Below are 27,680 nucleotides of genomic sequence, written 5' to 3'. Positions count from 1 at the left end.
TGAACGGAAACAGTTGGTACACCGACCGACAGCAGCAGAGCAATATTCCCTCCCTTCTTTGAAGGTGGGGGCATAATAAATAATGATAATAATTATATAAATAGGTATTATCACCATTGTTACCCGACACACCAATCACAGAGATTACACGGTACAATAGTATAACCATCACGTCATTGAATCTCTGACCTCAGCGTCGGGACCCTCTCCAAGCAACGACAGATTTTTCGAGGCATAACATTTATTGAATCATCACTTCAATGATACAATGAAAAACAATCACAGCTGCATCTCTCTGATTCTTCATCAACATGCTCAAAATGGGATGGGATGGGGCATCGATCTTAAAGAGATGAACAATACCAGACAGCTTTAACAAGTAAAGTCTGGATAGCATTTAATTAATATCAATGTGATAGTATTCAATAAAAAGTGATGTTTTTATAATGAAGTCTTTTGAAGTTAAGTACTACAGAGTGTGTTTTTGTCAAAACTACATTTTCAGGTTTTATCATTGAGACCATGAAAAATGCCATGCTAAACTTTTCATAGCTTTTGGTTAACAAGTAAATAGTATAAAATGTTGTAAATATTTGTAAATTTCGAAATCAGAGCCCACTGTTGTGCATGTATCGTGCGTTCCTTTATTTAAACACGAAGCCACATTGCTCATCTGAGTAACAAAATCTTCAGACTGTCTTTAAAGTATCAAATACAAAGTTTCCATTTAGAGGAGCGTTTATTTTGATTTTCAAGGCCTTTGAATTTTTCTCAAAATATTCTAAGGGAAAATATTTGGGCTCCTCTTGTTGTCTCAGTGTTTAGGAATAAGATGTTTAAAGATTTTCTTCTATTAATTAACCCCCATTCTGGTCCAACCTTATCCCATGATTTGAAAAAACTTAAATATACGTTACTTGATGATGCTTCCACACAAGTTTCAGCTTTCCGGTCATATAATTTTAGAAAAGATGAGTTGTGAAAGTTTAATACCAACAACTTTTACATAATTCTAAATTATTTCCCATTCAGACATTCTATGAAGACCTGACCCTTCATTTGAACAAACTTAAATCCCCTTCAGGCAATATATAATAATTATAGCTTTGTGTCAAGTTTGATTAAAATTAGCCCAGTGGTTTTGGAATAGAACCAATGTTAGACAAGTGTAGTTTTTAAGTAGGTACATTAATACATTATCACAAATTTGCGTATATTCTTTCGTAAATCTTAAGAGTTAGTTTATTCACTAAAAAGAACTTTTTTCAATAATAAAAGATAATACTTACCTGTGTGAACTTTGTGCGGGGGACAATTTATCTGGTGAAAGAGAAGAATCTGATCCTTACATATAGACTCGTATATTTTGTGTGGCTGCTTGATACAATGTTCGCTTATTCAATACTTTTCTTCAAACTCATAAAAGGTCAGATATATGCAGAAGGTTGTTGCAACTTCATTGTATTTTAAACACAGTTATTAGCTTGCTCGCCACTCTTCTTCCAATTAAACAATTGGCAAATACTAAGGAATCGAACACCAATTGACAAATACGTGTACAATACACATCATGTTTCAGATACTAGACGTAAGGTACATGTATCTAGCACTTTAACCAGGTATATTTCAAAAGAATAATGCAAGTAATAAAATTTTTTAACAAACACTTCTTGTAATTAACTAAAAATATAAAAATTATCTAAATATCGTTTGGACCAACTCGGCTCGACATAATTTGGTTTGTGGTCATTTCATTAGTACATCTTTGGCTGCATGTACCAGTATTGATAAGTTTTTGAAATCGTCGTCATTTAAATAGTGACTGTACATATTTTTACTGGTAATAATAAGGTGCTCATTGCAAGTTACATATATATTATCCAAATATAATCTAACCTGCTCTTGCTGATTAAAATCCGTCACAATTCTTTTGTTTGACCTTTAAATATAGTTTAAAGGCCAAACAAAAGAATCGTGACGCAGTTTAATCAGCAAGAGCACATTAGTTTATATTTGGATATAATCTACCCTTGCTGATTAAAATGCATTACAATTCTTTTGCTTGGCCTTTAAACTATATTTATGAATTGATATTCACACAGTAAATGGGCTTAGAGTAATTAAGTTATATAAACTTTACTTTTCAAAAAAAAATTCTTAATGGGGAATTAAATTGTACTTTCTGCAAGTTGTAATTTAAGTAAAATTAGCAATCAAATTGTATTTCAAAAGAAAAAGATAAATAGATATATGAAGTGGAGAAAAATGTAAAAATGTGTGTTAGTATACTGGTACATGCATGAAACAATGTTAAAGTTTTACAGTATTGCAATCCAATTGGCCAATAGCAGAAAAAGAAGGCATTCTAAATAAAGATTTATATTCAAAAACAAAAATGAAAAGATTGATCATCCTGGAAAAAACATATTCATATTAAACTTTATAAGTTCTTAATTCAATTAAGAAATGAAGATAATATTTTTTCTATTGATCGACGTATCAAAGAAAAAATTGACCGGAAAACTTCATCAATGCGCGTAGCGCATTGATGAAAAAGTTTTCCGGTCAATTTTTTCTTTGATACGTCGATCAATAGAAAAATTATTATCTTCATTTCTTATCATTTAATAAAACATTTTCAAATAAAAAAATGTGATGTGTCATTGATCAAAAATGTAAATAATGTAAATGAAGCGGCGCGTATGAATACAAAACAACAACAGCAACAATATTCAAAATGGATGCGCCTCAGCTGATGCAGAGCTACTGAGCTGAATTAAAGGATTAAACACAAATAGTGAGTTAAAATCTGAACCGGCTGAATTGAAAACGAAAGGAAAATACATGCGATAGCTTGTGATATTATTCACTGTGCAGAAAAACTCGTAATAAAACTAGTTTTCATGTGAGATCGCTGGAATATGCAACTGGACATAACCATCCAAGGAAAGGCGATCGTGGATGAAAATAGCTGATATGTCGACAGAGAATAGTATGTATAAGCGACTTTTGTAAACGTTGTGAAAACTAGATAGCCAGTGATATACTTAAATGGTATATTAGCCGCTTGGAATGCGCAGAAGGAGTTGATGCATCACTCATAGCTTTTCTTTACGACGCTTATTCTGATGACCGATCATGTACGTGTGTAAATTTAAAAATTATCGTTACCAAATTTGAACAGCAGTGTTACCTTGAAAGTTTATAGGCCTATATGTTCGTTATAATATTCCTGGAAAAGGAACAGCCAGCCTCGCTGTAAATGTTGATTGATCTCAAGCAGACGAAATCGTGAGAAGACGCTTAATTTTCTATTTCGTGAATCAAATAATGTGTTTTGTTTATTTTTGAAGGTTAAACTTTCAATTTTTTATATTCACAAGGTTGCATTTTGTTTGCTGACAATAAAACAGACACAACTTTACTTTTCTTGACAGTGTTTATCTTGGAAATTCCCGTTCTATAAATAGTGTTAGATCAGAACAGTTGAGAAAAGTAGATCCGGCAAAAATTTTATTGATGCAGGTATCAAAGAAATTTTTCGACCAATCAGAAGCGCCGATATCTCATCAAATGAATAAATATTAAATGATATGGCCATGGTCATAATTTTAAGCAAAAAAAAAATTTGAATTTTCTAAAGACATTTTCAACAATCAACTGAAATTTTAGTGCAAGTCATTGAGTTAAAATTGAGTTTCAGAGCTCACAATTATCTGGAAACATGTTGGTCATTTTTTGTTTACATTTTAAGAGAGGAAACGAAATATCAGGTTTAAAACAAATTTGAATGACTTTTTTGTAAAAAACACAAGAAACTGTTTATTTTTTACCCCAATGAACTAGCAAATAGTTTTTTGAAACAGAACTTTAATCACTATTAACAGAAATGTGGTGCAAAACCTTGTTTAAATAAGTTTTACATCTATCTCAAATATTTTTTCATCTGACATTCAAAGTTTGGTTGAACTTAAATTCACCTCAGTAAAGCATTGTAAACATAAAATTTGGAATCATTATAATTTTTTCAGTACATGACCATGCCCTTTAAAACGTATAACCACCAACCAAAACTGGAATACATTCAATGTAAATGAACATCATTATTAAAGGATGAAGCAGTAACACTAATTCTCTTTTTATTCTAATCTATGGTTTAAAATTGTTATTGCTTCTTTATGGTAAACAAATAATTACCTTTATCCTGAGAAGATGTTGTTTGGTGCTACAATTTACACATATTAAAGCTGACAAGAACTTGTAATTATGCATTAGTTCCCCTTCATTTCTAATAACCCTATATAAGTTTTTAATTTCGATTGTTACGCTCATCTCAACACACCCTAAATAAGGCCAAGGGCACTATTCATGCTTCATTGCATTCATATATATATTTTTTTCACCCGAGCACACTAAATTGGATGGAGAGATACATGTACGTTGAAATTCATTTTGAACAAATCGATATGACAACAACTGCACTGGTGAAAAATATCAAATGAAAGATGAAACATAACAGACTGAAATCTAGGCACATACATTTCAAAAATTCTCAATCAAAACTTCTTTTTGTGTCCAACTTTATGTTTTATTGATTGTTTTTTAGGGTTTTTTTTATTCCTTTATAAACATATGACAACAATGTGTATAGTTCAATTATTTAGAAATCCATGCAACCTGAAAGCAACAGATTGTAACTTTTTTTATCGTTATGTATACCCCAGTGGCAGTTGAGGAGCGATTGACACTGATACAGCACCCAAATGCTTTTATGAATTAATATCAGCTTTGATTAAAGTAAATGGATTATACTGGGTATTATTTTTCTAATATTTCATAAATTAATGAAAAATGACACATCAATGATTCCTTTAAGATTAAGGTCTACATCATACACAGAAACTGCTAATTTAAAAAAAAAACCCATTTCTTATTAAAGTTAACATTTTGGGATAATCATTTGCAACATGATAAGTATCAATTACTTAAGAATAGAATGTGAATGTTAAAGATTATCCTTTTTTGATATATTTAATACTCAATAGACTCTTATCTTACCTGATTTCGTAACATTCCAAGATTATCAGAATGCTCCATGGGAGAATGTCTTAAAAGAAAGATATCATCTGACAACAATACTACTTATATATCATCTAATAAAATATTAACACTTATCTTTAAAAAAAACAACTGAAATTTTTCTGGTATTTGCAAACACTACTATTTGCAAACTAATGAGTGTAGATTTTGATTGACAGTAAATAAAGACGGCTACTTATGTTGCAGACTAACCTGATTAGAACTCCTCCTCTTGCATGACCAGAACTGTAACACAAAGTATTAATTTTACCATTTTATAGAGGGATGGGATGGGATTTAAGTACATTAAGATTTTATATTGCAATGTTCTGCATAAGGCCTGCAAAATTGATCTTTGCAAACAGTTCAACAACAACCAGTGACAGAAGGTACTGTGGAATCATCTTTGTTTGTGGGGGACCAATGTCCTTGGCTTCCGTGGGTAACCCTTGCACATTAATTTACATCCCCACGAACGTATATACAAGTATTTGTTTATAGTATTTACTTACAAATTGAAAATAGAACTTGCTACTGACGGAAATATGTTCCCATAAACCAGAAAAATTTAAATAATTGGAAAATAATATCTGGTAGAAATTTCATCTGAAAATATGGCCTAGTATTTACATTACCTTCTTTGTATCTCTGTTGAACTTTGACTCTGGGATGGAGAATTTCTGAGAGTTTCTGTAAGAGAGAAACAATATATTACAGTTTTCTCCATATGCTAATCTAATTTATTTCTTAGTCATATTAATGAAGCTGAAATAACTGAATACATGTATGGTGTCTTCCAACATCAATAGGCTGCAGAACTCAGAACATGGTGAAGATCTCTCTCTCTCTCTCTTTCTCTCTCTCTCTCTTTGTGTATGCGAGTATGTGTTTTTAAAGCTGCTTGGTCCAATTTTATATCAAATTTTGTGACTGTTTTTTAATGATGGGATTGCTAGGTATGTGTATTATAAAAGACATTGCAGTAGTTTTCCCGGTCAATCAAGCCATATATCAATGAAAAAATAATGTTCAAAATTCATTTTGAAAACAAACGACACAAAAAGGGTACTGCGTAATTTCGTCTCATATTAAAATATGCCCCCTGGCGTCGAGACGGCTATGATAGTATTACGACTTTGAAATGATGTCATCGCTTTATATATACAGGTCATAATGTTTTGGCAAATAAAAGTTGAACCTGTGAACATTTATTCACTAATATTTCTGAAGTTTGCTTTGTTTACATTCGATGCATAACATGCGGGTTGAATAAACCTAATCATGCAGGGGACGAAACCAAACGGTTCCCTTTTCTAAACATCCCCATGATGCAGTTTGGTTTGTTTTTTCGTTTGCCCAAAAAGAAATTATTTTATTTACTTTGAATATTCTCTAACCTTGAAAGGAGACCGACTCTGGTGGTGTAAATAGGCGAAAGTCCTTAACTTTCTAAGATAATTGGTTTGTATATAAAATTCCTTGATACTGTAAAAGCGAAAAAATCGGACCATGCAGCTTTAAAAAGAAATTTCTTATCATAATAAGATAATCATTATACTGAATAATTCTTTAAGTTAAACAAGATATCTGTGAACCAATGCTCACTAGTAATACCCTGGCTCTGATGTGAATATACAAAATAAGCAAAGTCGGCATTTAACATGAAGTTGACTTCTGATTGGTACACAAATATAAATCCCAACAAATAGCATGCTTAACCAAAGAGTGAGTTTAAATTTCAAGCATCTTCCATGAATAGTTGCTGAGGAATCTTTTTCTAAGATTTGTTTGAAAATTAAGGTTAAAATTAATAGGAAGTCTTCATTTAACAGGAAGTTGATGTCCAATTGGTACAACAACAAAAATCCCACCATATGGCATACATAAACAAAGAGTGTTTTAATTTCAAGCACCTGCAATGAAAAGTTGCTGAGAAAAATGTGAGATAATTTTTGGTTATGGAGACAGACAGATGGACAGACGGACACACAAGGGTAAAACAGTACACCCCCTCACATTCAAAACGAAGGAATAATAAAGCATACATAATGAGTGGTCTTATTTGGGGCCGAGTATGACCAGTTTTTAGCCAGGCTTTGCAAAAATGTCAAAAAAGCTAAAATCTGTTTATATGGAAAAAATGTTGGAGAGTGTGCTAGCTACACTACCTTATCAATAACCATATATCTTTGAGAATTTTGCACAAAAATGAATCTAGTGAGAAAAGTTGAAAATTATTTTTTGTTTTATTATTCAAATCATTGTGACAAGTTAACAAATCTGTGATGAATTTCATAAAGACAAACACCTTTACAAAATTTAATTTTTTACTCCTGCATATAATCATTTAATGAAATGGGGGAAGGAAAAACACTTCGGACTGACATCCTAAAGTCAGAAGTCAATAGTAAAAGAAAAGGAAAGACAAAGTAAATCCATTACATTCATGATTCTTGTGTATAATTTTGCAATGACAAATGTTTTTGTGCATTATTAGCAAAACAAAAATTTCGAAGTTTAATATGTGAAGTAATGGATTGAAAACAATGCATCCTGTGTGATATTTTTTGGTAACTGAAATGATAATTGAAACTGTGTGCTTACAATGTGAACTTTTTTGTGAAGAAACAGAGCCTGGCTTTCAGTATAGACCCTGAAACACACTACTTTATCAGCAGTACATTTCTCACACACTTCTCACACACTATACGGTGTGTATGATATGGTACTTTTTTTGCACAGTACGGTACACTTCTTGTACGATGCAACACGATTTTCACAAGGTACAGTACATCTTTCATACAGAATGATATGCTTCTTGTACAATACGTTTCTTAATGATATGATGTGTTTTCCATATGGTTTTTTTTTTAAATATCTAGATCACATGAATTTCAAACTATTTCATTACTGAAGATTATCATAAGTTTAAATAAATATACAGTAATTGACAATGGACTTGTGTCTCCAGTACCTCAATTTAAGAGCATTCAAGAAATAGTCTCCTACATTACATCTTTTGCAAGAAGACATTTTTCATGATTTCTCAGTAATAAATGGGTTTAACTTATGCAGAAATAATAAACACAATGCAAATAATTGGAGTTTTCCAAGTCCAACGGGTATAATTCTGTCAAAAAATGAGTTAATGCCTCAGCTTTTTTCTTTCAAAAAAAAAGAGAAAACAAGAGGCCCATGGGCCACATCGCTCACCTGAACAGCAGTTCCTTGTAACATTACATTTCGTAGCATACGCTTTTTCTATTTTAAACATTGAACCCCTTTCTGAGACCCAGTTATGGTCCGAGGTTTATGGTTGGCTTAAACAACATAAATAGTAACGTAGGGATGAAAATGTGTAGCAAGTTGCGGTGGGGCCGCACGTACACAACCTGAAAAACTGAACGTAGAAGAGTTCCACTTCAAGAGGAATAACTCTCAGACTGTACAGAACATCAAGAAAGATAACTCTTGGTTCCACTACATTAGAGTTTACACAATTTGAGGATCCTTGCATAGCAATCTCACAAACTGTAGCATTATAGTTCTCGAGAAAAACTTTTTAAAAACATTTTCAATATATCTTTCTATGTTAAACTTTAAACCCCTCTTGGGGCCACAGTATTAGTCCAGTGCTAAAGTTTTAATTATTTGGAATCTACATTATTTAAGGATGCTTGCATAGTTATCTCACAAGCTGAAACATTATAGTTCCCTAGAAAAAGATTTTTCAACATTTTCCCTCAATATTTCTATGCTATACTTTGAACACCTCTTGGGGCCCCAGTATTAGATTGAGGTCACGGCTTTTAAAATTTCGAATCTACTCTATTTGAGGGTGCTTACGTAGTTATCTGACAAATTGATGCATTGTAGTTCTCGAAAAGAAGATTTTTAAACATTTTCCATATATACCGGTACTTCTACATTTAACTTTAAACCCATCTTGGGTCCCTAGTATTAGTCCAGGGGTCACTATTTTAAAACTGTCGAACCTTCATTATCCAAGGTTGTATGCATGATAGTAATCTCACAAATTGAAGCATTGTAGTTCTCGAGAAGAAGATTTTTTAACATGTTACCTTTATATTTCTATAATAAACTTTGACCCCATCTTGGGGCCCCAGTATTGGTCCAGGGGTCATGATTTTACCAATTAGGAATCTACGTCAGTGAAGGATGCATGCATAGAAATTCCACAAACTAAAACATTGTAGTTCTTGAGAAGAAAATTTTTAAACTTTTTCTGTATGTTTTTTAAAATGTTTAAATTTTGAACCCCTTTTGGTGCCCATCAATTGTCCGGGAGTTACATTTTTTTGAATCTACATTATTTAAGGATGTACATGTATGCATTGTAATATCACAAACAGTTGCACTATAGTTCTTGAGAAGAAGATTTTAAAACATTTTCCTATATATGTTAAAATCTAAACCCCTACTAGGGCCCCACTTCTTGTTCGGGGGTCACGATTTTTACAATCTTCACTATATATACAACCTTTTGTGTATGTATTGGCATTTTTGGTGAAGTGGTTCTTGAGAAGAAGATTTTTTAAACATTTTTCATATGTAGTTCTAAGTTAAACTTTGAACCCCGCCTGGGGCCCCAGTTTTGGTCCGAGGGTCACGATTTCTACAATTTAGAATCTTCACTATACATACAAGCTTTTGTGTAAATATTGGCATTTCTGGTGCAGTGGTTCTTGAGAAGAAGATTTTTTAACCATTTTCCTATGTATTTCTATGTTAAACTTTGAACCCCGCCTGGGGCCCCAGTTTTGGTCCGAGGGTCACGATTTCTACAATTTAGAATCTTCACTATATATACAAGCTTTTGTGTAAATATTGGCATTTCTGGTGCAGTGGTTCTTGAGAAGAAGATTTTTAAAACATTTTCCTATGTTTTTCTATGTTAAACTTTGAACCCCGCCTGGGGCCCCAGTTTTGGTCCGAGGGTCACGATTTTTACAATTTAGAATCTTCACTATATATACAAGCTTTTGTGTAAATATTGGCATTTCTGGTGCAGTGGTTCTTGAGAAGAAGATTGTTTAAACATTTTCCCATGTTTTTCTATGTTAAACTTTGAACCCCGCCTGGGGCCCCAGTTTTGGTCCGAGGGTCACGATTTTTACAATTCAAAATCTTCACTATATATACAAGCTTTTGTGTAAATATTGGCATTTTTGGTGCAGTGGTTCTTGAGAAGAAGATTTTTTAAACATTTTCCTATGTATTTCTATGTTAAACTTTGAACCCCGCCTGGGGCCCCAGTTTTGGTCCGAGGGTCACGATTTTTACAATTTAGAATCTTCACTATATATACAAGCTTTTGTGTAAATATTGGCATTTCTGGTGCTGTGGTTCTTGAGAAGAAGATTTTTAAAGACATGCACCCTATACTTACTGTTTCGCAATTATCTCCCTTTTGAAAAGGGCTGTGCCCTTTATTTTAACAATTTATAATCCCCCTTCCATAAGGATGCTTTGTACCAAATTTGGTTAAATTTGGCCCAGTGGTTTTTGAGAAGAAGTTGAAAATGTGAAAAGTTTACAGACGGACGGACAGACAGACAGACGGACGGACGGACGACGGACAACGGGTGATCAGAAAAGCTCACTTGAACCTTCGGTTCAGGTGAGCTAAAAAAACAACATTTCAAGGTAAAAGAGATTATCCTGCTCATGGACGTAAACTTGCAATTCATTTCTTAACTATACCTCTAGAATCCACAGATGGAGAAATCCGACTAGCTCCTCTTCCTTGTCTGACACCAACCTGCAAAACAGTTGAATAAGAAAATCAGCAAAAAACTGTTTTGTCCATAGTATAGCTTAGTTTAGTTTGGCTTGATTTATTGTTGTTTTTAGTGCAATTTATTGAGATTTAGCTAATAAAATATAAAGCTATCAAATTACTCTGCATTTTATTTTTTATCCTTCCATATTACACCCCTCCCCCAGAAATTATGCATAAATTCCTATATTTGCATCCACTGAGCAGTTGAAATCTACACAAATTTGTCTAACCAGTTTTTTAATCAATCAAATTTTTTGCAACTTAAAACACAAAACAAGAGGCCCATGGGCCATATTGCTCAGCTGAGAAAAATAGCAAACTAAGTCAGCTTTATGGAGTCATACAAAATATCCAAATATTGTAGTAGAATAGACCCTGTATAAAAAGTATTAAAATTTGTAAAATTCCTATGTAAAATTGGATACCATAAAGTGGCTCAACCCTATCCCTAAAGATATGATTTTGACAAACTTGAATCAACACTATCTGAGGTTGCTTTCATTAAAGTGACAGCTTTTAAATTTTTTCTTCTCTTTATATATACGTATGTGAAAACTTGACCCCCTCCTTCATCCCATCACATTGTGGCCCCACCCTACCCACAAGGATTGTGATAGTGATAAACTTGAATTTTCTACACTATATAAGATTGCTTTTACTAAATTTACAGCTTTATTGGCTAATTGGTTTTGGAAACGAATTTTTTAAAAAGATTTTTCACTATCTTTTTCAAGCACAAAAGGATGAATAAAATGGAAAGTTCAGAAAGTTTACCTGCATGTAACTACCAAAGCAATCTTGAACTCCTGGTGAACCCCTGTATATTAATAAAATCAAACGAATATGATTAAGCAATGCTCAATGTAAAAAATGTACCTATTAATGAATTAGTTTTTTTTCCGAGGCACATTCATTGCAGTTTGTATTCTGACTTGGGGATTGGTATATGATTCATTATACTAATTAACGTTTCCTTAACACAATATATCATTTCTGTTTGGTGAATTAAGTAAAAAAGTTTTCTCATTGATATCCACAAATAATGTGCATGTTCCTTAACTAATTGATAGCTTATAGATGTGCAGTTTACAGAACACAGTTTCAACTTCAATACACATAATGTTCTAAAATGTAATCAAGTACATATATTCAGATTATAACTTAATTAAAACCTCTCTAATTTCAAATCATCCACAGTAAGATTGTTAGAATTAAGTTAGACCTTGGTGATATCCGTTTTAGTTCTTGACTTGATGGAGGTGTTTTTCCAAGGAAACTTTTGGATCCAAATGGAGGAGTATTTCCTATAATAATAATAATTATAATAATAATAAAGAAAAAAAAACCAGAAGAAATAAAATGACAAAATTTATACATCAAAAACTGGTAGGTACATGTACAGTAAAACTCGTCTTGTACGAACACGGATACTGCGAATTCACGGATATAGCGAAGTCATCTTGAATCCCCAGCTATGTAAATTTATTGAATTTCTTATACGGTTATAACGAATTACGGATGTAACGGAGTAATTTCTTAGGTCCCAGTGACTTCGTTTTAACCGAGTTTTGCTGTATAGTGAAAGAATTATACTCTAAGGAATTTGAAAGGAGGCTAGATGTCTGGCAAATTACTCATCAGTTTAACTTCAAACTTTTCAATATTTTTAGCCATAACTATACAGTAAACAAAAAATTAAAATATTTAAGGTTCAAAATTTTTCTTTTTCCTCTATCTTTATTCAGAGCATTTTCTCTCCAGGACATTATCATAGTCTTATCAGCCCCTTATATAGACATGTCAACTGGAAGCTTAAGAACCATGCACAAAGCTTTACTGCAACTCACACAATGTTGCCTACATCACAGTTATTTAAGACTATTGTCAAAATGATATCAATTAATCAGCCTAATGTTACGTTTGGACTTTGAACAACACCTAATGTCATTTGAAAGGTACAATTGTAAACTGACAATTTATTTTGTAATACAATGTAGCGGAAAATTAAATCATAAGATATGAACTCAATAGTCAATATATAGCTACTTAATTTATATTCCTATAATCTAAGCTGGAACAGTTACCGTAATGTCGCGTGTATAACACACACTTTTTGTTGACCCAAAATTTGATCAAAAGTTGGGGTGCGTGTTGAAATAGGCCTAAAATTTTACCCCATTTTTTAAAGCCATAATTCTTGATACCACAGGAGTAGTGACTGCCGATATAGCGTGTTATGCAAGTTGTATGAATGTATACTAAATTTACTGTATCAGAAATACTCTTATTCTTAGTTTTATTTCCATGTATTGAAATATTTATTTTCTCTAAACACTATTTCTTGCATCAAACAAGTTTAAATATTGCAGTGTATTCGCCATTACGTAAGCAGCCACCTGTTGACTCGGTGCTTGGTCAATGTTTGTTCAATAATTTCCGGTGCCAGAAGCATGCACCTATCTTGTGTCGGACTTCACAGGGTGTTTTTAAGTGCATGAAGATTGGCATTATTCTGATTTTATTAAACTTGATTACTTCGTGTCCAGTTATGCAGTTAAACATTATTGCTTTACATAGACTGTGCTAAAAATACAAAAATCATTTGCACAACTTGATAATGATGATGTACAACATACATACGTTTCTTCATAATGTTTATTTAACAACAATCAAAGAGTTTGACTATAATTAAAATTGTAAGAACTTTGACTCTAATAACACTTCCGATCAGGAAATTACAGTAATTGCGCTTGGGTTATAAAATTATCATTAAACACCGATAGTTATTTGGAAAAATGGCGGCCATCGATTTTCATCGTCTGTGCTATGTTCCGATCACAAAATTAAAGAAATTGCGCATAGATTTTAAAATTATCATGAAACATTAATAATTTTGGGGGAAATGGCTACTGTTGATTTCACCATTTATTGGATGTGTATTATACATAGGACCTGTCATTTTTTTCGTCATTTTTTTGTCAACTTTGGGGGTACGTATTATATACGAGTGCATATTATAGATGATACTTTACGGTAATGCTTTTTATATATACTACTTCATGGTTTATAAAGCATAAACTGTCCCCACCCAGTTTATACTTGTATAACTGGGTATCTGTTAAATTCATTCCTGAAAGAATGTGAAGTTTGCAGCCAGGTCATTATCAAATATATAAGATCAATAAAAGCTAATTTGACCTAAAAAATAATCATTTAATACCTACGGTTTTGCCGGTCAAGATATGGAGGAGTAGTTCTCATTCCATACTTGGGATTCACCTATACAATTGAAATATAATAATGATAAACATGAAGTGGTTATTAAAATTAAATTGACATGTTTGTAAATCAAATTTATGTTAAACAAAGGCACTTACATAATTTGGGCCTATGATTGTTGTGCTACTTCTGGAGGCAGTTTGAGGAGAATTTCTGTAACAATATTAATTTCATATACATGCATTGTCAATTTATCAAAATGTTTATAGTGAACAAATCTACCTTCATTACTGTAAAGTGTTTTAGTTCTGGGTAGGCATGCACCATCATCTCTTCCAACTAGAGATGTGTAAGACAAAGGATATTATTATACTTTCATGTTAAATACTGAAATCTGATTGGTTTAGACGCAGTTGGTAATCTGTTCTATTACCCTCAGCGTTAGCAAAACACTAGGCAACGGGTAACACAACGAATTGTTACATGCGCGTATATTATGCACGTACGGTTCGCCGTAGAATTCAGTTCATTTCTATATAAAAGCAGTAAAATTTTAGATGCAGAGGGGAAATTGAAGTTTTCCATTATATAATGGACAACTTCAATGCTAGTATTCAGATTCTGAATTAAAAGTACTTATACTTAATAGTAATGTATTTTGTATGTGAGCAATCTTATTGAGACATGTACAGACTTAACTCAAATAACTAATAAGAAGAGTTGTTTTGTAAGTGTTGTTAAAAATTCAACTACAAATTAATAATCAAAGTACTGAAGTACTGACGGGAGTTGATTTTATTGATTATCATTTATTTTAAAATCAATTTATCTTGCATGGCAATTAGTTTCTAGTTTGTATTTGAATAAGGCACTTTTTTATAATATGAATTTTTAGACTTTTCCGACAAGAATTTTGAAAAACTCCATGTGAATCATGTTGTGTAATATCTAAAGATAGATTTTAACTACTAGTATGTATTAGTTATCGAAACAGTTTTAAAAATTGTATGGATCCAAGCACTATTGATATCGAACTCTAGTCTCGTTTAACTAGACGCTCGGCTGTCTCCGTTAATATCCGACTGTCCGACAAGCAAGAGAGCCCCCTCTCTGCTTGTCGCAGATTTCCGGAGACAGCCGAGCATCTGGTTGAACGAGACTATATTAACTCTGGCGTAGGAATACATGAGACTACAAAAATATCTAAATTGTTCGTAGTATATAAAATTTGACTATTTTCAAAGTGTTTATAGATAAGTTTCCTTGAAAAACAATGCTTTAGCATACTTTACATTGAATTTTTTTTTCTATTATTTTCAAGAACTTGGTCTTGTCAGCGGTATTGATTTGTGCTTAGGTCCAAACACTGTTTCACTTTCGGTTTGCCAGAGTAACTGCATAGAAGAGTTCATTAAAATCAACTCCCAAAAATGAATTTGAATACCATATAAAAACTGCATGCATGGAGCAGAACATATAGTTTCACTGAAATCAAATAAAATGAAATTAAACCTTACTTGTTTGAGCTGATTTCTATGAGACTATGTTGCTGTATATTCTTTAAATAATACAGTATCATTAATCAAGCATACAAGCACAAGAACTAAGTATCATACTGTTTACTGTAAACCAACTTATATTCGCAACATTTCACAATTTACCTGAGATGAACTGGTTTGCGGCAACTAATTTTTGAGACTAAGCCTAATATATCTACACTTATTATTTTTTTTATTACAACTATTTGGCAAATACTGGTCTGCGGGGAGAAATATTCGCAACAATGAGGCTCTCGTGAACCTCACAAAAATTTCTCGCACCTTACTAAAAGTTGGTTTACAGTATGTTTTTCATTTACAAAGTTTTTGTTAACTATACTGTCAACTTCTTATATCTGGCTATGTATTCTATTTAGTAATTTTGGTGGAGAGCGGCTTCTGCTAAATTATGAATATCAATAAATGCCTTACATATTTGTTCAAGGAAATATGCACAATAGCTATAGCCAAGCCATTGCCTACACAATATGCCTGGCTAAAAATTAGGGATATGGCAATTGCTAAAAGGTTCACCGATCACCCTGTCTGAATGATAGTAACCATCTACAAAATCAGTTCAAAAGGGCCCAAATTTCGAGGAAAAAATGGAATAAGAATTTCTTAGTAATATGCAAATTTACACAATGTGTCCTAAATACCTCCAAAGTTTAACATAATTCCATGAAATGGCTTAAGAGGAGTTGCGCTGATGAAACAAGATATCTGTGAGCCAATGCTCACTAGTGATACCCCCGCTCTGATATGAATATGCAAAATAAGCAAAGTAGACATTGAACAGAAAGCTGGCATCCGATTGGTACAGAAATATATCCCACAATATGGCATGCCTAAACAAATAGTGTGTTAAAATTTCAAGCATCTGCGATAAATAGCTGCTGAGAAATCTTTGAGGAAAATTTGTTTGAAAATTTTGGCTTAAATAAACAAAGTACTCATTTAACAGGAAGTTGACGTCCGTTTGGTACAAAAATATATCCAACGATATGGCATGCCTTAACAAACACTGTGTAAAAATTTCAAGCATCTGTGATAAATAGTTGCTGAAAAATCTTTGACGAAAATTTGTTTGAAAATTTTGGTTAAAAAATAAGCAAAGTCGTCATTTAACAGGAAGTTGACGTCCGATTGGTACAAAAATATATCCCACGATAAGGCATGCCTTAACAAACACAAATTTCAAGCATCTGCGACAAATAGTTGCTGAGATAAATGCGACAGAAATTTTTGTTATGGACGGACAGACAGACAGACAGAAGGACAGACAAACAGACAGACACACAAGGGTGAAATAGTATACCCCCTCTCCTTCGGAGCGGGGGTATAAAAAAAACATGACTGACGGGTTAAAAACGTAAGTGACGTTCCCTTGCAATTTGTTGTGTGGGGTATAGTGAGAGCATTTAATTAACATTTATTTTGTATATACACATACAGTCGCACCTGCTGTTACGGCCACCTTTAATCAGCGGCCACTCGCAATGAGCGGCCAGTTTCAATCCCGCCCGTTTAGTTTTTCACTATATTTTAACTGATTTAAGCGGCCACCTGTCTAACGCGGACAGCGGCCACTGTTTTTAAGTCCCGTGGTTTCAACATGCCTGTTTTCAACGGCCATTTTGTCTGTTTTGTCACAAGACTTTTAACTCTGACATGTGACCCCGTATCGAAAGTAGCCAAACTTCGAAAGCTGATAAAGAGTTAATGACAAATAATTGAGTGGGTAATTTGAAGACTGTTGAGATTTAATGAGATAATTGATTATCATAACACCTGTTTAGTGTTGTTTATATATCTACACGTACTTATATACTTCATTACAAAGTTATTAAATGGCCAGTCTTGCGCTAAACAGCATGTACAGCCGGTAATACGCACCTTTTTTCAATAAAATTTCTTTGATAGAATAAAAGGGTGTTTATTATATATCCCAATGGAATTTTGATACTTTTTAAAGAGGTAAAACATTGGCTATCGTAGTTCATCATATACCCTGTGTACGGAAACGCTACATCTTTGTTTACCGCATTTAATCACTTGAAAATTATTATTTGGGCGTATTTAGTAGAAAATGTTTTGCTCTTAATCCTTTGATAGATACATGGAATTAAAACGGTCATTTAAAATTAATTTTAACTTTTTATTCATCAATCCGAGCTGTGCATGCACCATCTCCGTGTACGCCGCCATTGCATATGCTATTAATAAATCTGTGCAATAGAGCCAAAATGAAAATACTCGGTGTTTTTTTTTTTATTAATTTGAAACCTGGAATAAGAGGCCACCTGTCTTTAGCGGCCAGTTTGTCATTGTCCCACAGGTGGCCGCTTAAAACAGGTGCGACTGTAGTCCTTTTCTACTTGCCTACTCCTGCCATTGTTGACAAAAGCAATGTTGAGCAAAATCATTGTTAGATATTCAAAATGCTACATAAAGGAGGACCCAATCTGGTAAGATTTTAATGTGAGATAAAACAATTCATGTTGCTTTTAAAATTCATAATTACTTATTTGCCAACAAACCTGTTATTGTTAACCCTTCATTGCTCAAATTAGAAACCATATAGTTTCTTTATAGCTTAAAATCTTTTAAAAATGCTATGTGATGATATATAATGTATAATTACCTGTTCTTTTATAGCTCTTTTCAAATAAGCAATTTCCTCTTTGGAGTTTGTTAGTTCTCTTGAAAAAGAGGCAATACATATATCACTTAAATATTCAATTCAGCCATGCAGAATAATGAAGACATGCACAGAAATAATTTTACATATCTATTTACTGATATATATATCCCCCTCCTTTCACTTAATAAAGTGTCTGGTATAATTTTACATTGTGTTAAAAAAATATATGTCATTTACTTTTCTTTTCAAAAATTCATTCCAATTATAGTCTGTCCCAAGCAGCACATTTGGACAGTTTTTAAAAAATATACACATACCTGTTAAAGAAGTACCATTGAAATCAATGAAAGGGAAAATATCCAAGATATCTTCATTTACATATTAACATTTTTCACTTGGAAAAATTCACAGGAATGAAAACATATCTATAATGGGAAATGTCAACATCTTTTCTCATTCCAGAAGAAACTTAGAATATCTCCCATAATTTTTCAACATTATCATCTTATGCAAAATCCATGTAGACCTTTTTATTTAGCAGTGTATTGAATTCTCACACTCTAGAGGCAGCTAGTGTTTCAAAGAAAGAAATCTTGGGTTTTTTTTTTTTATACTGTAGCTGCACTGGGTATCTGGTTGACAGACCTAAATCTCCCGTAGAGCCTAAGTTCTGCAACTATGTTTGAACCCTAAGGTATTTACACATATCGAATAATAAAGCAAAATGTGCTGCATAAATATGTTATAGAGGAGGAGGAATGATCTACACCAGGCTCGAACTTCAGGACCGTTCAGCTTAAAAACCAATGCTCTACTGACTGAGCTATAGAAGGGTTAACCCACTAGCTAGTGCTTGTAGGAGCATGGCAGTACTAAGTCTATCATATCTATTGTGTATTCTAAAAATACACACTATTACAAATATTTTGGGACAGGATAACTTACTTCTCAAGTTCTTGATTGTATTTGTATAACTTTTGGGCCTTTTCCATACACTCCTTCAGCTTATTTAACTAAAAAAAAATTCAAGGAGTAGCCATATCAACTTGTAAGTTATGATTAGCCTTATCAACATGTAAGTTATGATTGGCCTTATCAGCTTGTAAGTTACATGTATGATTAGCTTTATCAACTTGTAAGAAATGATTAGCCTTATCTAATGGTAAATTATGATTAGGCTTATCAACTTGTAAGTCATGATTTTAAAAAAAAAAATGTTTTCAATAAAAATTGTTTATCACCTGAGCAGCAAGATATGACAGGTATCTTCTTCTGTGACTGTTCTGAAACTCCAATACCTATACAAATACCAACCTTGTTTCATGTAATAAAAAAAACTATATTATCTTATAGTTCAGCATAAACCCAACCTTCATTTCAATGCACATCTTTGCATGATGTCAGCATTGTTTTACAACAAAAGACAAGTGTGATACATGTAACACTTTACATATACATGTATAATAGATTTTTTTTTATAGATTGTCAATGTGGGCATGCAGATTCAAAATGAATCAATTATTTATTATACAACAATATTTGCATGAAAATAAATCTGTGTACTATATTAAATTTTATTACATAAACATGAGAAAAGCAGTCAACGTGACAGCAAACCAGGTTTTCTTTTGTGTATAAAACAGCTAGTAAACATTATCAATTTGTAAACCCTGAATTAATCAACACTACCTATACAGAGAATTGGGGTACACTGTATACAATATTTTGCCAAAAAATAACTAATTTCAATAGCTTATATTTTTCATAAATTATCAAAAATCAAAATCCAAGTAATATGCATGTTCAATTTATCTGCAAACCACAACTTCCTATCTAAAGAACTGTAGGAGGAGTTATCTGCACAATAGGGGTACCTTTTTTGCAGCCGCCCACCTGACCATCCGCCCACCATTTTTACTATTTCAATAACTAGAATTTTCCTTTGGAAAACTGGTTAAAAAAAGGTTTTATTGCCTCCTTTGCTCAGTTGCCCAATTGATGTAAAAACTATATACCAATTCGGAACATCATCTTTTCTTTTTGGAAATACAGTTGTTAGGTGAATTATTAATTCATTTTATAGCATTAAAAATGGTAATTTTTTAATACTTCAACCACAGTGTTGAGAGAGGGCAAGCAAACAGTATTTAAAAGATGGCCTCATGTATATGAAAGTTAATACTGGTATTAACTTTAATATGCATGCCGGCAAGCAAATGTACTAGTAGTGCATGTACTACAGGTTACTCTTGATGGCTCAGACTTCGATCCCTCATAGTTCCTGGCTCAATGTGAGTCTCCCATCCTAATATTTTCACCTATAAAACTGGGCAAATTTACTCTTGATCTCCTGAAACCCTTGTTCTCTCAAAGTCAAAATGTATAATCTAATGTCATAATCTACTGTAATTTACCCTCGACACCTCGTAGTGGCGATGTGTATGCAAACTTTACGTAATCAACACCTATACCTATACCTGGGCATTTCATTGGCTCCATGCGTTAGGAGCGTGACTGAGGTGTCACTTACTTTTAATTGTACTGCTGGAGGATATAACTGACTGATGATTAATGCTATTGTTACATGCTCTTTAAATAAATAATATCTAAAATCCTAAAATAATATTGAGGTGCACTGAAAATGAGAAATAATTATGGGATGAAGCTGACGTCACACAAACTTTGAGTCAGCTTTAAAAACATGAAACTGCAGATATTATGCAGTAGTTATATAATATTTATTTTTAAAAAATGTGTCAATCGATGATCAATGTTTGATACATCAAATTCAATACATTGTCATTGCTACAATATTAATGATATCATGTTGTTTTTCATGATGAAGTGAATGTGAAATATGATGTTTGTATTTCATAGAATAATAATATCATGAATATATATTTTATTCAGTTTAAAAAAGATATATGAATATTCATCTGGAAAAAATTGTGAAGCACTGTGTAAAATAAATGACTTAATCATTATATCCAGTCAATTTAACTCGAAAAATTCTGAACTCTTGATAGCTTGAAGATTATCACTGCAGGTATTACAGATTTTGAGGTTTCAAGAGTTACCAGTATATTATGTAATGAAATTCTTTTACCTGTATTATCTGTTGGGTGTTTTTCTTCACTAATTCAACAATGTTGGTGAAAAAGATTTGAACATCTGGCCCCATCTGATCAAATGCAAAAAAGTACAGAATATTGTCAGTATATCAATGATTTGATTACACAATGGCTATAGTGTAAATGCATGCACACTAACCTCAGACTGCACAGGAATAGGCAATCTGCAGTCAAAAACACTTACATTGAACTGGCGCAACACAATGCAGCAGTTTGCTATCAGAATAGAATTACATGACTTTTTCGACTGTTAAGAAGTATACTGTAAAAACAGCTGCAATGCATGCATACTGGTATATGCTGTGTAATTAAATTTCCATCTGAAAAGGATTTCGGAGAATGTTTGAACAACATAAATATTTATAAAATGGCCCTCATGAATCCTATGCCAAACTGAGAAATAGCCTCTCTTGATTTTTGTTCGAATTTCATAAAACAAAACCATTGTGTTCACTGTTCTCTGGCATTATTGATTATAAGAGCCCCCTTAAGGTGGCTCACTACACTTTGTTACTCAAATCAGCGGAAAATTAATTGGTTATGATAGAAAGCATGATGGATAGGATGTATATACATGTATGTCAAATAGGCAAAATAAATTGCAATTTTAGATGAAAGATATGATCTTTTTTTCAAAAATTTAATAGTTCAGTCAATTAGGAACAAAATCCCCAAGCAGATTTGAACTCATGAAGTGCATTTACAAGCTCGATCCTTTAACCACTGAGCAATTACAATATACTGTTACAACCAAATCGATTGAAATTAACAATATAGCAAAAAATTTGAATCGCAATCTTGTGACAAAGTGTCTTTAAAAAGTATAAGTCTAGGTGTAGTGAGGTACCTTATTTTTTCCTTTGCGATCCAGGGCTCACATAACCAATGTATTTCACATTTGAATATCTAAATAACATTTTAAGCACCTACTGATTTATTTCATCATAGAAAAAACATTCTAAAAAATACTAATACTGTATATCTTCCTAATTAAACTTCAGGAATTAATATTTCTGTAAAATTGCGAGAAGCAACCCTCCAGGATTTTAAAATCTCGCTTTTATTTTTCAGACAATTTTGAATCAAATGAAATTGTAACAAAAATATTGGTGCACACGCTTTTATACTCTCGTGGTTTGATAGAAAACAGCGGGACTTACATAATATAAGAAATTAACAGCATTTTCAGGGTGTGAAATAAAATGACAGAATCACGGAATTTAGAAGTACTCGTATAAAATAAGGAATCCTCAGAGAAAAGTTCTTCAAGCAGTTTTATGAAATATTCTGAATACATTTCTTAGATTTGATACACAAATCAATAGCTTATTATTTGAGCTTGAAGACTTTATATTTCACTAACATGCCAACGAGCTCGATGTGTGGATTTTGGAAGGAATCTAGGTGCATTAAGGACAGTGAATATTTTTTTTATTCAAATAATGTTTTGTCTACACAGGGTGTTCACCTTTTTCGGATTTTCAACCTTTTTAAAACTTCATTTGAAATTATAGAAATGGGTAAATATTTTGTGAAATGCAAAATTAATGGTATTACATGTTCAAGTATCACTTAATATCAGCATAGCAGCACATTGCATTATAAAGAGCTAGTTTGCACTTACAAGTTTCTTGTGTGTTTCAGCAGATATTATGTTTAATAAGGATTCTGGGGAGAAATATCGTTGTGATGGATGATTAAATTTATTAAATTTAAACTTAGAATTAAATTTTATTTTACATTCACATATTTATTCAGGAAAACATAAATAGTAATCAATTTTTAGATCTATCAGCCGGTACATGCATCATTTACCTTTGACCACTTTATATACGAATTATCAAACACTCCTTCGTCACATTCCTCCCCCCTTAAATGATCTTTGCCCTCGAAGATCATCCTAGGCACTTCCCCTGGCAGGAGTTAACCTACCAGTTCAAGGGGTTGGTCACGGCACTAAATGTAATGTAGGATGGGACCAGGGAGAAATAATGACGGACCAGACCAGGATTCAAACTCGGGCCCCCTGAATCTCTAGTCTGGTGCTCTACCAACTGAGCTATCTGGCGCTGGTATTCGAACTGGTTGACCATCACAAATGTTTATTTAATTAAAATCTCAATTGAAAATTTCTGTATTTTTTGGGTGTGTATTATATATTTCAGGAACAGCAGTTTATTTCAGCATACCATATATCCGGGTTTTTTTGCGTGTCACAAAATTTGCGAAAAATGGGGGAAATCTATAACATTTTAAATTTACGTCTGTCCTTTTTGGCGGATTTAAAAAGTTTCCGATAGAAAATGATACAACTCTGGATATAATTTCTGCGTATTTAATTATTTGTGATTTAAAAGAGGTCCCCCAAAAAGTGAAAATTAGATCATCACGAAAATTACCAGATATATGATTATGATATCCAACTCTTGGTGGTGGTTATTTTACATGTTGTTAATTATAGTAAATGAAACTCACCTTTGCAGAAAGTGGAATGACATTAACATTGGTGGAGCCACACATCTGACATTTTGTCTTTGTTGCTACAAATTAGAAAACGTCAAATCTGACAAATAATGATTTTTTCAAGGTGTAGGTCACATAGTTGCAAGAATATCTGAAAATTGAATCTGTCAGAATGGGATATGGGAAAGTATGGCAGTTCACATGGACCTTGACAAGGAATCAACAAGAGTACTAGGTATATGATAAAGAGAGAGAAATTATGATTAAATGATTCTGAAAATAAGGCATAAATACGCTGAATAATTTATACCATAAAGCCCCATTCTTGAACCAGAACTGGCCCCTGAATCAAGGGTCATCAAGAGTCATGATTTGATACTTTTTGCAGTGGTTGGTAGACGTTAAGGACCCAGATTGCCTGATACATGCCAAGGATTAGAGGGAATTGCTTTGGGGCAGTTTTCCTGGCTTTTTAAAATCTGCATGGGATCAGACTGGACTGGATCCTTGAAGATTGGAATTATGAAAAAACTCTACCTAGGTACTGGTAGTACATGTAATTAAACTGTTAAGAATATAAAAAGAAAAGCTATATCTATACTACCTGTACTTATTAAATTATGGACACAATTTTTTGTGTTTTAATACCAATAATTTGGAGAAAATAAAATGTCATTTTTTTACATATCAAAAACATTGCATGTACCAAACTTATAATCATTCTATTCATGCATATTCATATTGCTTCCTAAAAGTGCCGCTTGGTGCTTGTTTTTGTGCATTCATGCAGCCACTAATTCATTTTGATCATATTGATGCCTGTTTGTTTCCATTTCTGTTGATTTTACTTTTTTTTCTTTTCTTAATTTTTATCCATTTACAATTTCCAGGATCTTTGCCTGAGAAAACACTATAAATCAATTTTGTAATTGTAATTTTGTCCAATATATTTCATCGATGACCATTTTTAAAAAGCTGAAAATGGTTGGGTGTAATCAAATCCAATAAAGCCTGAGGGACTTAATGATAGGTCTGATCACCTGGATCAAATCTAATAAAGAGCCCAATTAAATGGCATTACGATAGATTTGACCATATTGATCCCCTCATAATATACTGGTACTAAAGTCAAAGAATGATTCGATCTTAAATATACATGTATAGTATATTACATGTATTGGTTGATTTTAATTATATTCATAGATATATATATCAAAGAAAACAGTTGGTTTTACATTTATATATAGTCATTTAGACACATTGATGATATCATTTTTTATTGTTGAATGTAAATCACCAATGACTGATTTTGTTAATTCAGAAATGTATTCTTGTCCCTTCTGCTGCTGTGTGAATGACTGTATTCTGTAACGTTATACATTCCTATACTTTGTCCAATTTAAGTTTGTCCCTCCAACATGTTTTGCTTAATATTTCATTAACTATGAATACCAGTACCTTGGTGCCCTAGATACATTCCGCCACTAATGGCGCACAATCATTTCTAGTCTGTGCATTGTTCGTCATTTTATCAACACATAAAATCATTTACAAAAAATCATGTAGCAATGCACTGGAAAGAAATGGTACTCTGCAAGAACTAGCTGGCAGCACACCAGTAGAGAATTTAAAAGAATTAAATAAAAAACGAAAAACGTCAGATTTTCACATTACAAATTCCCATAAGAAATGTACATGTGAGTTTCATTTTCCGTACCTGTGAATTTCTACGGATATAAAGAATTAAGTGAGAGAATGTATGAAAGACGAAATCTTAGAAATAGAACCATATCTTAATTGATTTTAATTGACTTTCCCTGACAGGTATGTGACTCTCCCTGCAAAGGTATGTGTATTTCTCAAGAAATAAATGAAAAAGTGAAAACGGTAATTTTACCTGGGATTAACTAAAAAGAATGATCTTACTGTGACCATGTGCCGGCTACGCTCAGGTCACAGTAAGAATTTGTCCCGTATACTTGCAATATAGCAGCCACAAAGAGGATCAGCTTCGCGTTGATTTTTCAGTTTATTATAATATGCAGAGGAAAAACACATTTTTATACATTACAAACCTTTTTTAACATGCATATGTATTTTAGTCAACAAAGTATCTATTAAATGAGACGTACCAAGGCATTTTAAATTGTTTAAATACGTGTTTGAATTTGCCTGCCATTTTGTCTGAAATCGCACTTGGAATGTCTTGGATTTTATCGTTAACATGGCGACCATAAACAGCCAATTTTCAAACGTGATGTGAAAGGTGGCAGCGATTTCGTTGCAAAAACAGTTAGTGTGGTAATATGGGGTTATAAAAGAGCAACCATGTACATAATATGTAGGTATTTGATACCAATCATATTAAAATTTTGGTGAAATACAGTGCAATATAATTTTTTTATTTGCTACAAAGCGAGTATATGGGACAAATTCTGTCGTTAAACAGGGTCCATAAGACATCTATCATTTTAACAATAGAACATTCTATGTACGGATTGACTAGAATATATCATATTCAGTGAAATTGCATAAAGCCTACCATTCTCAACACAGGCATCACAATAGATATGGCCACACGTCGTGAGTCTAAACTGAACAGGAGCCGTCCCTGGTCGTAAGAAACAATTATTGCAATGAATCCAGTCGCCCATCTGAAAAACAGAATTGCAGAAAAATAAGAAAATTTCTACAGGCCGACACAACTGTAACTTACGGTGCACAAAAGACGTACTGTTGCCCATTTATTTTAGAACTAAGTTCATATCTCATTTTAGAATTAATCATTACGAAAATCACCTTCCTAAATATTTGATGAAAAATTAACCTAAAGTTAAAAAGTTCCCGCGCCAGCGTCTGCTGTTAAACAAAATCAAATTGTACCAAGTTGATTCGACTCGTAGTTAATGTTATAGGGCGTAACGTTTGTTTTCTTTTCAATTTTTTTTCATTAAACAATTATTTCTTGTATCAGATGTTTTATCTTTCATTAATTTATATTTTATATTTTTGAATCAAACTTTACGGAAAATTTTAGATTACACAGCGTAATGTTCTATTTACCGACCGTGTGCTGTATCCTGCTGGTTTGGTGACGGACGAACGTCCAGTATTCTTCATTCTACTGAGAATCATTTGCATATATAACAACGCATTGTTTATAGGATAGAAGGAGAGGCGCTCAGGTCAGATTCAGATATGATATGTCTTTTAGTGCGACCGTTAGGGCAAGCTCAGCATTTAATATGTTTTACGGTGTGACCGTTCGGGCGAGCGCAGAAGGAACCACACATCTGTCATCATTGTGAAATGCAACCCGTGGACTTGCCCAAACCAAAAAACTTTGGCTTTGTCTCGAAAACTTTTACCAACGCAAGGAACCCGAAATAATCAAATTTTTATTCCAATGGCCCCTTCCTAGTCTTATACACTTAAACAAACTACCACTGAGCATTAATAAAATGTTAAACAGACTTACATTGTATTAAAATATTTTGATAAACACAACGCCGGGTTTTTTTTTATGTAGATACAATTATGTTTTATCTTTTCTTTACCTTTTAATAATGATCATTAAAATCAGTAAAAATAAATTTTGTCTGTTATTTCTCATTTTTTCCTTGTTGTAACCCGTGTTTTAATTATTTTCCTCAGTGACATTAATTTTGTTTTAAATCTTTTTAATTTTTGTACGATATATAAGCGTTGTAGACATGTGCCCTAACCCCTTTCTTAGTGTGTGATATCCAATATTATTTGACCACATATGCAACTATATAACAAATACATGTACCGGTAGATAT

General features: G+C 32.7%; 2 protein-coding genes across 4 annotated transcripts in view; one reads left to right on the top strand and one right to left on the bottom strand.

The window, feature by feature from the left end:
* Positions 1-223: 223 nt before the first annotated feature.
* Positions 224-26,753, bottom strand: LOC105339427 (zip homologous protein 2). 2 transcript variants are annotated; one of them, XM_011444971.4, is made up of 19 exons: positions 26,677-26,753; positions 26,420-26,531; positions 23,890-23,954; positions 21,390-21,464; positions 19,525-19,581; positions 19,229-19,296; positions 18,284-18,341; positions 15,619-15,659; positions 14,260-14,314; positions 14,107-14,161; positions 12,105-12,186; positions 11,657-11,699; positions 10,804-10,861; positions 5,715-5,769; positions 5,293-5,325; positions 5,059-5,107; positions 4,198-4,225; positions 1,290-1,320; positions 224-343 (listed from the first exon to the last, which is right to left on the bottom strand). In XM_011444971.4, the coding sequence occupies exons 2-19, from the start codon at positions 26,529-26,531 to the stop codon at positions 316-318; spliced, it is 993 nt and encodes a 330-aa protein (XP_011443273.3). In that variant the 5' UTR covers positions 26,677-26,753; the 3' UTR covers positions 224-315. The 2 variants fall into 2 exon arrangements, with proteins under 2 accessions (XP_011443273.3, XP_019927421.3); XM_020071862.3 differs by lacking the exon at positions 4,198-4,225.
* A 162-nt stretch (positions 26,754-26,915) lies between these two features.
* Positions 26,916-27,680, top strand: part of LOC105339426 (5-oxoprolinase) — a 39,336-nt gene continuing 38,571 nt past the window's right edge. For both annotated transcript variants that reach the window (XM_066078968.1, XM_066078967.1), the window contains exon 1: positions 26,916-27,062. The gene's annotated coding sequence lies outside the window, so the exon portion shown is untranslated. The remainder of the gene's footprint in view (positions 27,063-27,680) is intronic.

Source organism: Magallana gigas, chromosome 3 (genome assembly GCF_963853765.1).
Source record: "Magallana gigas chromosome 3, xbMagGiga1.1, whole genome shotgun sequence".
Classification (NCBI taxonomy): domain Eukaryota; kingdom Metazoa; phylum Mollusca; class Bivalvia; order Ostreida; family Ostreidae; genus Magallana; species Magallana gigas.
This window is presented reverse-complemented; position numbering and strand designations above follow the sequence as displayed.